Consider the following 15795-nt stretch of genomic DNA (forward strand, 5'->3'; position numbering starts at 1 on the left):
GAAATGTATCCCAAAATGAACTTTAATTACATCATTTTTAAACAATGATGATTTTGTCTTCTATTTTAAAAAAACTTTGTAGGAAATCAAGTTTTTTTTTCTATTTTGCAACATAAAAATGGTCCAACAACACTGAAACAACTGACTGTGATGTGTTGGTATTTGAAATTTGAAATAGTAAAAATGCACTGATGTAGTTTGTGATTTTCTAAAACAATTTGCTAAACATGCTATAAAAACATATGTATATGCTGACTAACAGTAACTTGCAAGTTGTTATATGAAAGACAGCCTATTGCAAGACATTTTAGTTTAGTTAGTTATTATTGAGTATTAGCTGTTATTATTAGGGACAAGCGAAAGAGAATGCTGATAGTTTTTGTTTGGCAGATTTTCTCCATACATTTGTTTTGGTTGGTTTATTTTAGAGTTATTATTACATTGTCAAATTATTATTTTCTCAAAAAAGTATTACCCACTGAATATTACCCTAACATGTAATAGGTTATTATTCTGTCAGTATGTTATTACAGTATTACTGCAAAATTATTACATATATTACATTATTACTTCCTTACTGTTATTTGTGAACAAGCATGAACAAACATGTTATGAGTGAGATGAGTAAGGATCCTTTCTGCATCTCACCTCTCCCCAGTGTGTGTGTATGCTGCATCAGTGAGCTGAATGGCCCTCTTCAGGGCTTCCTGTAGGAATCCTGACCCCAGATTCTCGCCTATTTAAAACAACAGGACACAATGATACACATACAATATAGTAAAAGTGACACTGAAACGTGATTTTACACTTATATTAGAATGTTAACCACAAGCTAGTAAGATACAGTAGTTACAATATGCATACAATAACGTGTTTTCCAGTGCCAATAACTGACATGTTGTTATTTTATAACATATATTAAAACATTACTATAATTTAGGTATTGGAACAACCATTATGAAATTATTTTAATGAGAATATTACTTCAAAGTGTTTTTACATCATGGTGTTATACCTGTATTACAATGATTGACATGAGGTAGTGTCTTTGTCAGATACAGTGTACCATTATGCACCATAATGCAATGTAATACAAAAACTACCTGATGCATTCTGGGTTGGGGAGAGGGGTGTGGCAGGTGGCAGGGTCAGGGAAAGAAAGAGAGCCAGTAGGGTAAATGGAAACTAAAAACAAGAAAATAATGGACACACTAATATAATGACAAAATAATGTATTTGCACACTGATATACTGACACAATGTGAGATATGGTGAGATATGTATTTACCCAATATACTTGCATACACAATTAATTCAGTTCAGGAAATGATCTGAAATTTAATTTCTTGAAATCAGCAGTTATTTTCTATGAAAATCTTTCAGTGATTGAATTCTCTATTTGAATTGACTGAATTGAAATAGAGTAGACACTAGCTCTGTTTCACATAAAGATACATTTTCAAAACAGCACAGTGCTTTCAAACAGAGCAAAATGCAAATACAGCACATTCAGATTGCAATGCAGATACAGTGCATACACAGAGCAAAGCTCAGAAAACCACATTCAGAGTGACAGAGCAAAAGAGATACAGCACATTCAAAGAGTAAATCACAGATACATGACTGAAACACTGTCTCCTCTATGAACATGAAATTACCTCAGTAATTATATTGCTTCAGCAAGTATTACTGTGTCACTTATGTTAGTATTTCACTGGTTGCAAAACATTGCTAACATGGTCAGTCAGGTAAAAGCTTTCTTTTAGTCAATCCAAAAGAATGGTATGCAAGTTGGTGCTTACCAGAAATGCAGTGTCCATCTTTGTTTGTCCCTCAGTCCTCCAAGAGAGCATGTATAACCCTTGTTCTCTTGTGTATTCATGTATCAATGTATACACACAATGTAACTTTTTATCAGCACATAAGTAAGCTTGTTTTAGTTTACACAGGCGTCTGTCAGCTGTGTCTCTGTCTGCAAGTGTGGAGGGATCTTTATACCCTGGCAGCTCATGCAGGTATGTGCAGAATCTGTCTATTGCTCTCACTGGTGACAGGCATACCACATCAAAGCATGGAGAGTTTGTCTCTCTCGCTTTCAAAGCCTTTCAAATCAAACTCAATTTCATGCATTTTGGCAGAATTAATACACTGCACAATTGTGTGATTATCATTCCATCTCATTCCCTCAGACTGACTGTACTGATACACTGGCATTACCCTCCAATCTTCCTCTATTGTTAAATGCCACTTACAGTGTATGAAACGATGTCTCAACTTTCATCAAATACATATTCTTATAATGTTAATATAGTGCTACAAAATTGAGTATGTATTCTCTCCATTACTTCATTCCAAATTTGATGTCCTATGCCGAAACCTTGAGAACGACACCTTAAGGCTTTAATAACTTGAACAGACCCTGAAGAGGAGAGGGCAATGTATGTGTGAGAGGGAAGCATGCAACAACCAGAGACCATTTGGGAATCTCTTATTCCATCTCTCTTGGCATTGAAAATATCCTGAATTCACTTCCAAATCCCTCAGCACTGCCTAAAACCAGTCATTTTTTGGTGTAGGAGCACACAGTGTGACTTGAGTTCAGGCGTGAGAAGGAAATGCAGAGGGGAAACTAATATGAAGTCATGTTCACTGACTTTGCACAGAAGAACGAGGCTGTGGCATTATGATCACCACTGAAAAGTCTGTGCGAGTGTCAGTGGACAAAAGTTTGACCTTGACTCTCAGTAAACCTCACCCATCTGGCACATCCTCTTTGATGTTCCAGGTGTGCAGAGGGTCTTAGCCACCTGCTACAAGTAATATGATCAGAACAGAGAGGAAAACAGGAGTTTGTGACAGATCAAGGAAAGAGATATGTGCTCATTTCTGGGATGTGATCATTTTACATCTGTGAGCCATCCATCATCAGAATGTATTACTGAATGCATTTTGTCATTTGGATGACAAGCTGTTTCATTAAATCATATGAAAAATTCATATTCCTATCATCTGCTGGCAAAACTGAATCCAAGGTGTATCCAAGTGTTTACATAACTCATTTGAAAGGGCTTGTGGGTCATTCCTTGTGAGGTTTTCAGTAAATCAGACTGGAATTAAATTCAAATCTGACCCACTAATCACATTTTACATTCCTATACTATATCCTTACTGACATGCCTGAAAGCAAACATTTTTACATCAAACTACTACTGAACTACAAGCAGTATTAGATTGACAATAACAGCAAATAGGTCAAAGTTCTGCACAAATCTCTCTCCTGGCATGCTCGGGACTGAGGGAATACAGTTTGGGCACTGCAGGCTGATGCATTACTTTCAGCACTGACCTCCTTAGTTGGTAGAAACACAAGCTTTGACAAACTGTTTTGTCCAGCAGTGTAAATAAGCCAATGGCTTAGTTGCTCTTTTATCAAAGAAAATACAGCAGAATGTTGAAGATGTTGTGGTAAATGGCAGAGACAGTAAGAGAGTAGACATGTTGTTTTTCTTCATGGAATTTATGGTTGCACCGTGGAGAGGACACTGACACAGTAAAGAAATAAAAACAGGTAACTGCACTTGGATAAAGGCCATGAAACTCCAACTGAGACAGGGGTGGTGTGCTGTACATGCATTGTACTTATACATTTGTACTTTTTTATACTAGGAAATCAAGTGTCACCAAAGGTTCTCATTTGTTCAGCTCCTAGAAACTTTGATTGCATAAACTTTACAGGTCACCCTGAGACACACAAGATTTAAATAAGAATTTATTTGAAATTGAAATGTTATATTAATAAAAAAACATTACTTATATTTGAAACTCTGTAAGCAAACAAGAAGCAACACTGTTATTCTGTCACCTGTCAGAATGGTTCAGCACAGACAACCACACACTGCAACAGAGAGATGAAGACTGCTACTCACTGCACCAAAGAGATACAGCATCACAGCTTGAGCAACTAATCATAACCAGACCAACAGTAATCCAGACATGTCTAACTCAGTATGCAGTTTATTAGCCCAGGTTAGGCCTGCTGGGACCAGAGGAAACGGTCACAACGCTCTAGCATGGTCTGGATCAGAGCCCTGGAGGAGAGAGAAAATGGGAATGGGGGAATTGGACAGAGAGGGGGTAAACTGTATGTCATGTTCAAGCAAGAGGCTGGACTCAGAACTGTAAACGACGGACTGTGTGTAAAAGATGTACATAAAGCTTTCAGTTTGGCTACCTCTTCCCTTATCTCACCTATTTTTGCACAAAACTCTCCATGCAATTTGTAATACAAGTTAGAGAAAAGTAAATACACAGCAGATATGGGTTTATAAGTTGCAAATTTTCATGGAATAACTGCATACTGCTTTAGTTTAGGGCAGACTTAAGGTTTGTCCCCATGTCTGTGAGCCAGGCTGTGTGTTTGGCCTGTGGGATCCCCTCACCTCTGCCTCCTCTCTGCGATTCTCAGCAGCTCACACACCAGGGCTGAGTGGGGCCCGAGTTCCACACGTATCCCACACTCTTGCAGGGTGGCGAGAGCCCGGTCTGGCCCAACCACCCGGGCCAATCGCAGCGTGAGGTTCTCTGGGCTGACCTGGCTGCTCCAATCCCAAGAGCCATTGGGAAGGGCACTGCCATTGGAGGCGGGGTCTGGAGCATGGTCGCGATGCTGGGAGAGCTGTAGGAGGAGCTTCCATTCCTCCAGGGTTTCAGGGCTTACGCCTGATGGAGGGAGCAGTGTGAGAGCAAGACACAGAAGAACAAGCAAAGCACTTTTCTATTGTATGTTAAAGGCTAGATAGAGCTTTACCAGCTAAATGCTCTGTGATGTCTATTAAAATGTACTGGTTACAACCATTGGCTTCTGATGGTTTTTGTTCTCTGAGACAATTGGTAAGAACAGAGTTAAAGTATACACTTTCATTACAATCACTCATCTTATGCTGCTAAAAAGCATACTGTGAATCAGAGGACATGCATAATTCTTATCAGGTGAGAAAAACATAATACTTCAAACAACTATTTATCAAATGCGCCATTCTTATGAAGTCACAATGTTTGAAGTAACAGTATTTAATCTGTATAAATGCAGATGCAGATGCCAAGTATTTAATGCGTGTAAGTTGATACAGTGAAGAACGATACAGTGTTTCACATCTGTACATTAGAATGCTACAGTTTGCTTTATTATGCTATATTGTTTAATGACTTCATGGTAGAATGCTACAGCATTTAAAGGATGTAAATGCGGATAGTCCTCACCATTTGGCCCCTCCAACAAGGCTAAGTCATCTAGCCTACAGATGGTTGAGAAGGCTTCTGAGCGTCGCTGAAGCTGACAGCAAAGTGACAGATAACCGGACCAGTACCTGTGCAGCAGTACCAACACTTCAACATAAAGTCCACTACGTGCATCACACAGCAGCACAACAGCACTCCTCACAGGGAAGAAATGGGCAAACTTGCTTACTAAGTCTTTTCTCTCATTGTCCCTTTTGGCTTTTCTGCCTAGACTGCTCCATTGTTTGCTGTGAAAAGAGGCTACAAACTACACATCCAGACCTCTCCTCTCTCCACATGAAGACCACACATTCTTGCAGAGACATTTTTTCTCTTTTCCTGCTTTCATCATTACTTATAAACAGTTTCATATTAGACGACTCACCAAGTAAGTAATGTAATCTAAATACTTTGGATTACTTTTTGAACACTGAACTATATAGCTAGCTAGCAACCAATATTAGCTTAAATAACAAAAAAGAGAACTTCCTTCAAGATGCTTCTTCAGGTTAGAGGTCGACTCTTTTGAAGCGGATAGCAGTTTGGTTGCTGGCAAACACAGCTTGCATTGTACTGTTATGTGGCGACCTTGCCAAATTTGAAAGCAAAATTGTCCCGTTATTTCCATGACATGAACGCGTTGCACTGGTTGCTTTCTGTCTCACTCTCCATTCTAATGTCTTGTGAGTCAGGCAGGCTGCGCGCTTTTTTCTTCTTTTTTTTCATGAGGGGCATATGGGAGATACACCCCGGAGTTGCCTATCATTGGATAGATTTACCAACTGAATAAACATTAAATGAAAGAACTAAATAAAATTAAATGAAAAAAATCCAATGTAATCCCTTCAGTAATATAAAATTTTAAAATATAACTTTGATTACCATATTTTGTATTTTAAATACGTAATGCCGTTACATGTATTCCGTTACTCCCCAACCCTTCTAATAAACAATAGAGTGACAGTCATGTAGACAAAGATGGAGATGGAGATGTCCCCCTCACCCAAAGGTTCTGCAGGTCTCTGCCATCTTTTTCTTGGATTCCAGATCAGCTGGCAGGTGGATCAGAAGGGAGAGAAGGCGCCCATATCCCCAGCTGAAGAGATGGGAGCACCACCTAGACCAGAGAAGGAAATATGACATTTTTGCAGCCAATCTTACACATTAACATACACTAGGGATGTGAATTTTAAGAAGTGTCCTTAGTCGATTGATGTTAACCTTATCAAATAATAATCGATTAATTGTCGGGTTTTTTCTTAGCCCACCCAATACCGTTTAGTAGGCTAGGCATAAATTCTACGATCGTTGAAGTTTATTGTACTCTAGGCTATTATAAAAGCGAGAGTTACCTTGTATATATACATAACACAAATGCATGTTATATTCCTCAGTTAAATGTTTATTGTAAATCAAAAATATAGGACATTCTTGTATAGCATATCAAAAATGTTGTGTAGGCCTAGGTTTCGTTTTCCTATTAAGGCCAACAGGAAAAAGGGGGAAAAACTAAAACAACTCCGTTGTTAATATTTTCCCTCTTGAACGATATAGACAACAGTAGCCTAAACTAAGCCTTCTGAACTAAAGGCATACACACTTCAGAGTCTGATCTCCTATGCTCAACTAGACCTAAATAACCTAAAACCTCAGTATTTTTATTCAGGAAGATCAGCATATCTATGTGGTCAGGGGTCTTGTGCGCAGTCTGTTCACAGTAAGGCCAGCTGCTGAGAATATGTAACTTTTTGTTATGGTATGTAATGTTACATACGAGTTACCTTATATGGTTCATTATGTTTTCATTTGCGTTATTAAGTTTCTCATAGATTTCAATTAGCATTTGCTATATTTTTAGAGTTAAATCGCTGTTTCCTCAAAGCTAAAATTAGCTAGAATTTCTCCAATCTAGTGTTCTAATGGCACCAGTTTTAGCATATGCGCTAAACGGCTAATCACACCGGTGTGACCGTACGCGCGAAAGGGTTAAAATGAAATTTGCCGTTCAGCACATCTGCGTTTGGCATGCCTTTCAGTAATTCAGCCAGGTAATATCTGTGCTGGAATTACGGAAGGAAGTTGCGGTCAAACTTGATGCTGACTAATTTGCATAAAAAAATTAATGCGTTAAAGTTTCCAGATTAATCGCGATCGAGCGTTAATGCGTTAACGCTGACAGCCCTAATTACAAGAGGAAACGGTTCTAAACTTCTTAATTGATAGTCGATTGTTGTTAATCGTCAGTCGACTGTTAACAGTCTCTACCATGCTCTACACACTGTTTACACATGACTGTGTCGCCTCTCACAAGGACAACACCATCCTGAAATTTGCTGACGACACCACTGTCATCGGACTCATTACTGGCGGTGACCAGACAGCATACAGAGATGAGGTGGCAAATCTGGTGACATGGTGTGAGGAGAACAATCTCACCCTCAACACAGACAAGACCAGGGAAATGATCGTGGACATGAGAAAGGAGAAGAAACTCATCAGCCACTGGTCATCCATAGGCTTGAGGTGAAAAGGGTGAGTAGTTTCAAATTACTGGGCGTCTACATATGTGATGACCTCACTTGGACACTTAACACCACCCAGCTGGTCAAAAAGGCACAACAGCGGCTGTATTTCCTGAGGAGGCTGAGGAAATTTGGCATGTCACCACAGATCCTCAGCAACTTCTACAGCTGCATCATTGAAAGCATCTTGACCAGCTGCATCACGGTGTGGTATGGGAGTACCACTGAAATGGACCGTAAGCATCTGCAGATAGTGGTAAAAACTGCTGAAAGGATTGTTAGGACACAGCTACCCTCTCTGCAGGACATCTATCATCAAAGAGTCCACAAAAGAGCCTGCTCCATTGTCAGGGACTACACCCACCCCCAGTGCGAACTGTTCACACTTCTACCCTCTGGCAAGAGGTACAGAAGTGTGAAATGCAGAACATCCAGACTCAGGAACAGCTTCTATCCAACAGTCATCAGACTCTTGAATGGGTCAAATATACAAATACACACCTCCCCAGCCTAGCCCATGCATACATTCACACATACACACCCACACTGCAACCAACTGTGCAATGGAATCGAACTGACATTGCATCAACATTGCACATCCTACACTGCACTGATGTCCTTTTTTTGCACATTTAATGTATATATCCTTTATTTATTTTTTTTTCTTACACTCTCTGACTTTTTTCATATATTTTCTGTCTTAAATTCTTGTGTTTTCTTGTGTTGTACTCCTAACGGCACTCATAAGTGGAAGGCAAAGGAAGAATTTCATTGTACAGGGAACTTGTTTCTTTACTGTGCATATGACAATAAAACTTTGAAACTTGAAACTGCCCTAACATACACAGTTAGAGCCATGCCTCCTGGTGCACATACAGTCAGGTCCATAAATATTTGGACATTGACACGATTTTCAGCATTCCAGCTCTGTACAATACCACAATGGATTTGAAATGAAACCATCAAGATGTGCTTTAAGTGCAGACTTTGGCCTTTAATTTAAGGGTATTTACATCCAAATCAGTTGAACGGTGTAGGAATTACAACACATTTTATAGGTGCCTTCCACTTTTTTAAGGCACCAAAAGTAATTGGACAATTGGCTACTCAGCTGTTCAATGGCCAGGTGTGTGTAATTCCCTCGTTATTTCATTTGCAAGGAGCAGATAAAAGGCCTAGAGTCCATTTCAAGTGTGGTATATTCATTTGGAATCTGGTGAGGTCATTGAGAATATGAAGTCCAAAGAGCTGTCACTATCAGTGAAGCAAGCCATCATTAGGCTGAAAAATCAAAACAAACCCATCAGAGAGATAACAAAAACATTAGGTGTGGCCAAGTCATCGGTTTGGTACATTCTTAAAAAGAGAGAACACACTGGTGAGCTCAGCAACGCCAAAAGACCTGGAAGACCACGGAAAACAAGTGTGGTGGATGACAGACGAATCCTTTCCCTTGTCAAGAAAAACCCCTTCACAACAGTTGGCCAGATCAAGAAAACTCTCCAGGGGGTAGGTGTATCTGTGTCCAAGTCAACAATTAAGAGAAGACTTCACCAGAGGAATTACAGAGGTTTCGCCACAAGGTGTAAACCATTGGTGAGTCTCAAAACAGGAAGGCCAGATTAGAGTTTGCCAATGAAACATCTAAAAGAGCCTGTGCAGTTCTGGAACAACATCTTATGGACAGATGAGACAAAGATCAACTTGTACCAGAATGATGGAAAGAGAAGAGTATGGAGAAGGGAAGGAACTGCTCAAGATCCAAAGCATACCACCTCATCAGTGAAGCATGGTGGTGGTATTGTAATGGCGTGGGCATGTATGGCTGCCAGTGGAACTGGATCTCTTATATCTATTGATGATGTGACTTCTGACAAGAGCAGCAGAATGAATTCTGAAGTGTTTCGGGCAATATTATCTGCTCATATTCAGCCAAATGCTTCAAAACTCATTGGACGGCGCTTCACAATGCAGATGGACAATGACCCAAAGCATACTGCGAAAGCAACCAAAGAGTTTTTAAAGGCAAAAAAGTGGAATGTTCTGCAATGGCCAAGTCAATCACCTGCCCTGAATCCGATTGAGCATGCATTTCACTTGCTTAAGACAAAACTGAAGGGAAAATTCCCAAAGAACAAGCAGGAACTGAAGACAGCTGCAACAGAGGCCTGGCAGAGCATCACCAGGGACGAAACCCAGCGTCTGGTGATGTCCATGGGTTCGAGACTTCAGGCTGTCATTGACTGCAAAGGATTTGCAACAAAGTATTAAAAAGTGACAATTTAATTTATGATTATGTTAGTTTGTCCAATTACTTTTGGTGCCTTAAAAAAGTGGAAGGCACCTATAAAATGTGTTGTAATTCCTACACCGTTCAATTGATTTGGATGTAAATACCCTTAAATTAAAGGCCAAAGTCTGCACTTAAAGCACATCTTGATGGTTTCATTTCAAATCCATTGTGGTATTGCACAGAGCTGGAATGCTGAAAATTGTGTCAATGTCCAAATATTTATGGACCTGACTGTATACAGTACCTGGGCTGTCCATCTGCTGTCAGGGTGTCTGCCTTTGGTGGGGCATCATGGGAAAGGGCCAACTCCAGCCAATCCTGTCGCAGACATTCGGGCTGAAGAAGGGACCCAAGGAAGGAGAGCCTTAAGAGAAACAAAAGCAGTCCACTGAAGTATGAACTAATAGGTTGACCATCGAACACACCTAACTACACCATGTGGTTAATGAGTACCATGTGGCGTGCTGCCCAATATATTATACCATGCCCCACCAGTGCGGCAAATTTTAATCTATTCTAAAACATGGCCACCAGGGATCAAAATTTATATTTTTCAGAGCTGTACAATTTACTCTGTCCAACCTTGATGAACCACATGCACTCAAATACATCATACCCTCAAAGAGTATATTGACAGACTCATTATCTTAGTTTCCTCTGGCATTTGAGAAATGATGTGGAGAACCAAGCAAAGCTATAAAGTTATTTGAACCATAAGGAAATCAATGAATGCTATATGAATAATCAATCCCACTAAAAAATTCCCAAAAAAGGGTCTTTCCTCCATCTGTAACCCACCTGCCCCCTCCTTAATACATTTCAATACTGTTGTGAGAGAATTTTTAGGTTTGCAGGAAAGCATAGAAGGGAAATTCTACTATGTTGCGAATTTTATGAATTATGATGTAATAGCATCTACTTCCATCCTTGCAAACCATTAATCACTGTGTAAAGCTGTTCAGACAATGTGTAACCATGGCACACCATACCTGAGACACAGTGCAACTATGACAGGTCATACCTGAGACTAGGGGTGGGCGATATATCGAATATACTCGATGTATCGCGGCTTGTTCTACGTGGGATGTAGAAAATGACTATATTGCGAACATCGAGTACAAATTGTCACATAATTTTTTTAAGCTGTTGGCATGAGACTCACTTTGGCATTTCGCTTCTCTCGCTATCTCCTATGGCTCTCTCACTCTCACAGACACATAAAGAAAAAAACTCACATACATACGTCACACACATCGCCCGCCCATCCAGACCACTCTCCTTGGTGAGTGTGTATGACGTATATAGGTGAGACGTGTGTTTTTGTATCTGGAGGGAACAGCGAAAGAGCCTGGAGAGAGCGAAAGAAGTGAAGCGCCAATGCAAGTTTATACATGCTGAGTTCGGAAACTGCAATAGAAGATGGAGGCGGATGAATTGGTTCTGAAAAGAAAGAGCACTCCATCCATTGTCCGGCAGTGGTTTGGGTATCCAGGGCTCCAGACTGCAACCAAAATGGTCGCATATGCAACCATTTTTTGAGAGTGTGCAAGTTAAAATTTCACGTAGTCGCATTTGTGCGAGTGCATGATGATTAGGCTGTTTTGGTGCCCTTCCAGCACAAGTACTGCATTAGCCATTGTGGTTGAAAGTAGTACTTTTTCTTTTTCACTGGCTCAGTTGGTCTCTCCCTACCTGCACTCTCCCTGCCTGCACACACGCACTGATGATGAAATGCGCAAAACAATCCATTTAGCTGTTACCACGTTCCACAGATGAAGCGGCCTACAGCTGATTATTTTAACCCTTTCGCACGACTTATTTTATGCTATGTAGTGTGCGTTATATCACATGGCTCGTTATGTTTTCATTAGAGTTACTAAGCTTCTCATAGTTTTCACCGCCACATTTGCTATATTCTTTAATGTTAAATCGCTGTTTTCTCCAAGCTAGAATTCACTAGAATTTTTTCCAATCTCGTGTTCTATTCGCACCGGTTTTAGCATATGCACTAAATGGCTAATCACACCGGTGTGACCGAGGCTGGTGGAGAGGGAGAGCCAGAGAGAGGTCCCGACTCAGACACAACTGATGATGAGAGTGCAGGTGCAGGCAGGGAGAGACCGATTGACCCAGTGAAAAAGAAAAAGTACTACTTTTCAACCACAATGGCTAACGCACTACCTGTGGTTGCGGTACAACGGAAACTTAATATTCAGATTAAAATATTTTACAAATTTCAAGTCTCGAGTCACTGTCAATCTTTACATCAATGCAAAACTAGGGTATGCAAATTAAGACAACTACTCATCCGCATGCAAGGTCATTGATTAATACCATGCTGTACCAAAAAAAGAGTGCGACCAAATCATGTGCTGGGGCGACCAAATGAGAAAGTTGGTACCACCAGTGCTACGAGTGGAAAAGTTAGTCTGGAGCCCTGGTATCGCAAGGAAGATATTGAACAGACAACGGTTATCTGCAAAATATGCAGCAAAATACTGTTTTGTTAAATTTAACTTGGTTGTGATTTCCCCCTTTTTGCATGCAAGTTTAAAATTGTTCCAACAGAAATCACTAATGAATATAAACAAGGATGTTTTAATGCAGACATGTGTTGCAGAGACTATTAGAATCATCATACTGGTGTGATTGTATGCATCAAAGGGTTAAATTGAGCATTTATGAAAGTGCTTTAGAGGAGATTTCAAAATATCGAGATATATATCGTGTATCCCAATATAGTCTAAAAATATTGCGGTATTATTTTTAGGCCATATTGCCCAGCCCTACCTGAGACACAGTGTTACTATGTAAGGACACACAGTGTAATTGGGATGTTTTGAAAGACATTTCAGTGTTACCTCTGCTCCTCTGCACGGGATTGGATCAGATTATCGAGGTAAGCCAGAAAGTGTCTCTTCTGGGCCAAAGCCATGATGTCAGAGGGGAGGATTGTGGGATAGAACTGGGTAAAGGAACGCAAGGCCAGCTCTCCATGCTTTTTATATAATCTGAATGGAGAAAAGAATATGTATAGTATCAGCCTGACTATAATACCAACAACGTTGAAGAAGAGATGGCATGACTCTGCCAGCAGTGAGTAGACTAACAACAGTGACGCACATAACATTTGAAAAAAGACTGATAATTGAGCTTCATTTTTGCTGTACAGAACTTTAGAAAGTTTACATTCCAGCAGACATTTTCTTCGTGGCACTGACATAAGACTAAAGTTGTATAGTGCATCCATCTTCAAAATACAGGTGGTTCCAACTTTTATATTCCAATGTCTTCCCCTGAAAACGATGGTAACCCCATCATAAACAATATTACTGGAAACCAATTCCCATTTTTCCATGTGTTCCTAAACACAGACCAGAAATATGGTATTGGATCACATATTCAAAACATATTAATTTCTGCATTTAAGAATATTTAAAGTAAATTATATGTGTATGCATATGCATGTGAATGTGTCTATCTATGCAACTATGTATGTGTGTGTGTGCCCGTGAGAATTTGTTCATGTACATGTACATATGTACATGTGCGTATGTGAATGTGTTTAATCTGCGTGGGGGTCTATATGTGTGTTTGCATACCTATGCAGGTGAGCCAGCAGTGGGGGAGCTGTCCAGGGCTGCATCTCCCTCAGGCTGCGGAGTGACTTCAGCAGGTCACCCCTCTCTATGACTTCCACCATTGGGCTGGTCTGGCTCAACTCTGTCAGAACATGCATACAGACAGACCCTCATAACAGACCTCTCTGCAAATGTCACACATTCAGACAGACTCTTACCTCACCCCCTAAATACATAAGCGCAATCAAAGTAAATTCTGGGGCAGCTATGAAACACTTTTTTACAGAATGCACCTTACAGAAATGTCTAGCCAACTGTAGGTTTGTCATTTTAAAAATTGTTCCCTGTGACCAGTTTCTCATGTTTAAACTTGGATTTCACTGGTCTATTTGTTAACTGGTATATATGCCAATTTCCTTGTTGCTGGAATGCCTCTTTTGTAATGCATGTCTGACCCTATGTATCAGTGTGTATAAACCACTGTAGTTGGAAAAGTAACAGGACTGAGCTTCAGGCTGTTAGCAAAAAAGTGTACAGAGCATTAAAATTTCTTTCTAATCATGATTTATGCAGCCTGTGAAATGTATTTATGTCTATGTAGCTGCACATGTGGTCAGGGAGTTCAGACAGCCAGAACTACACCGTGAGGGGGGATTCTCACACCAAATGAAGCTCCCAGAAAATGTGAATTTGTCAAGTAACGGTTAATCAGGAGTGTACCCCCAGAAACTGGTGGGGGAATTCTGCACAAACATAATTTTGTTATAATTCATAAAATAAACAATAAACTATTACATAGTTTATTTCAGGTGTTAATAATAAAGTCCATTCAATCCAGTCATGTATGTGGTGTGACTCACCCCGCAGACCTGCCACGTATGTAGTGTGCACTTCAGGCTGGTCTTTGTACCGCACCAGACAGGCATGTCGCACATGCTCTGGATCCAATAGGAAGAAGTAATGGTGGAGAAAGGAGCACACACCACCAGTTTCACCTCCCTTGCCAGTCTCCCAGGTGCTGTTGTCACGGAAACAGCCCAGGTCCAAACTGAGGGAAGCCAGCTGGTAGAGGTCAGCCTGGAGATCAGAGGGCAGGGGTTGGGGGGACCACACACGAACAGGCTCCAGGAAGGCCATGCTTTCTACTGGAGGTCCCTCCTCACCACCTCCAGGTCCCAATCGGCTCTCATCCTGTGCTTCCTGGTTCAGCTGCGTTGCCATGCCCTCTGCTGCCTGTCCTTCCTGCTCATCTTCGCAGCCCTCTCCAGACAGGTTCTCCACACTTGGGGGTCTCTCATCTTCTGACTGGGGAACTACTGTGCCAAGTACCCGCTCCAGAACAAGTAGCCACTCTCGCAGAACATCCCCCAGACAGGCTGGGTCAAAGAGAACCATTGGGTCCTGAACCTGAGAGCTGAGACAGGTTAGGACAGGTTAGAGTGTGTGTGTGTGTGTGTGTGTGTGTGTGTTCAGGTGTGTGAGTGTGTTTAAGTATATCTCTGAGTCTGAGTGAATGAATGTTTAATGTCGCTTTCACACTTGGTCCGTTCTGCTGGTCCGAACTCGAGTGCGACGATTCCCCCCTCCCCCTGCCCCCGCTGGTCTCCGTTCACATTACATTTTTTGGTTTGCGAACCCTGGTGCGTTTACGGCATCAACACGTAAGGAGCGTGCAGCGTTTATTTGCCAATGTCGCTAGGCAACGATGCAAAAGAGGGGCAAAATGGAAAGCCACACTAATTTTCTTATTCATCTTTTTGTTAATATAGTGTCAGCACCAAATAACCGTGTTCGGCATTTTCACTATGCCATAAATGCTTCCCGCTATCTGAGAGTGATATGAGCTGCTCAGATAAGGAGGTTTTTGCGGAAACAGGCGGCAATGCGGAATGAATTTGCAGCTTTGCTTGCAGAGCATACACGCATACCCTCAAGATGAGTGAACAGTGTGGCAACCTGCAATTATTTCCTGAATAGTTCTTAGACGCGACAAGCAAATAACAAATTACACGTCATCAATAGTGTTTACTTCCTGGTTTTAGATCGGGTAGCTTTCACACCAAATGCAAACCGCACTGGAGTTCAAGTGAACCGTACCACAGACCGCCATTTTCTGGAGGAC

General features: G+C 40.9%; 1 protein-coding gene across 3 annotated transcripts in view; it reads right to left on the bottom strand.

Moving 5' to 3' along the window:
* Window positions 1-2871: 2871 nt before the first annotated feature.
* hps5 (HPS5 biogenesis of lysosomal organelles complex 2 subunit 2) overlaps window positions 2872-15795 on the bottom strand; it is a 41828-nt gene continuing 28904 nt past the window's right edge. For all 3 annotated transcript variants that reach the window (XM_036535742.1, XM_036535743.1, XM_036535741.1), the window contains 8 exons: window positions 14534-15087; window positions 13695-13815; window positions 12954-13103; window positions 10337-10456; window positions 6281-6394; window positions 5260-5366; window positions 4440-4719; window positions 2872-4088 (listed from right to left, as the gene is read on the bottom strand). In XM_036535742.1, coding sequence (XP_036391635.1) covers window positions 4028-4088; window positions 4440-4719; window positions 5260-5366; window positions 6281-6394; window positions 10337-10456; window positions 12954-13103; window positions 13695-13815; window positions 14534-15087 — 1507 coding nt within the window. In that variant the 3' untranslated portion in view covers window positions 2872-4027. The remainder of the gene's footprint in view (window positions 4089-4439; window positions 4720-5259; window positions 5367-6280; window positions 6395-10336; window positions 10457-12953; window positions 13104-13694; window positions 13816-14533; window positions 15088-15795) is intronic.

This window comes from Megalops cyprinoides, chromosome 8 (assembly GCF_013368585.1).
Source record: "Megalops cyprinoides isolate fMegCyp1 chromosome 8, fMegCyp1.pri, whole genome shotgun sequence".
In the NCBI taxonomy this organism is placed as follows: Eukaryota; Metazoa; Chordata; class Actinopteri; order Elopiformes; family Megalopidae; genus Megalops; species Megalops cyprinoides.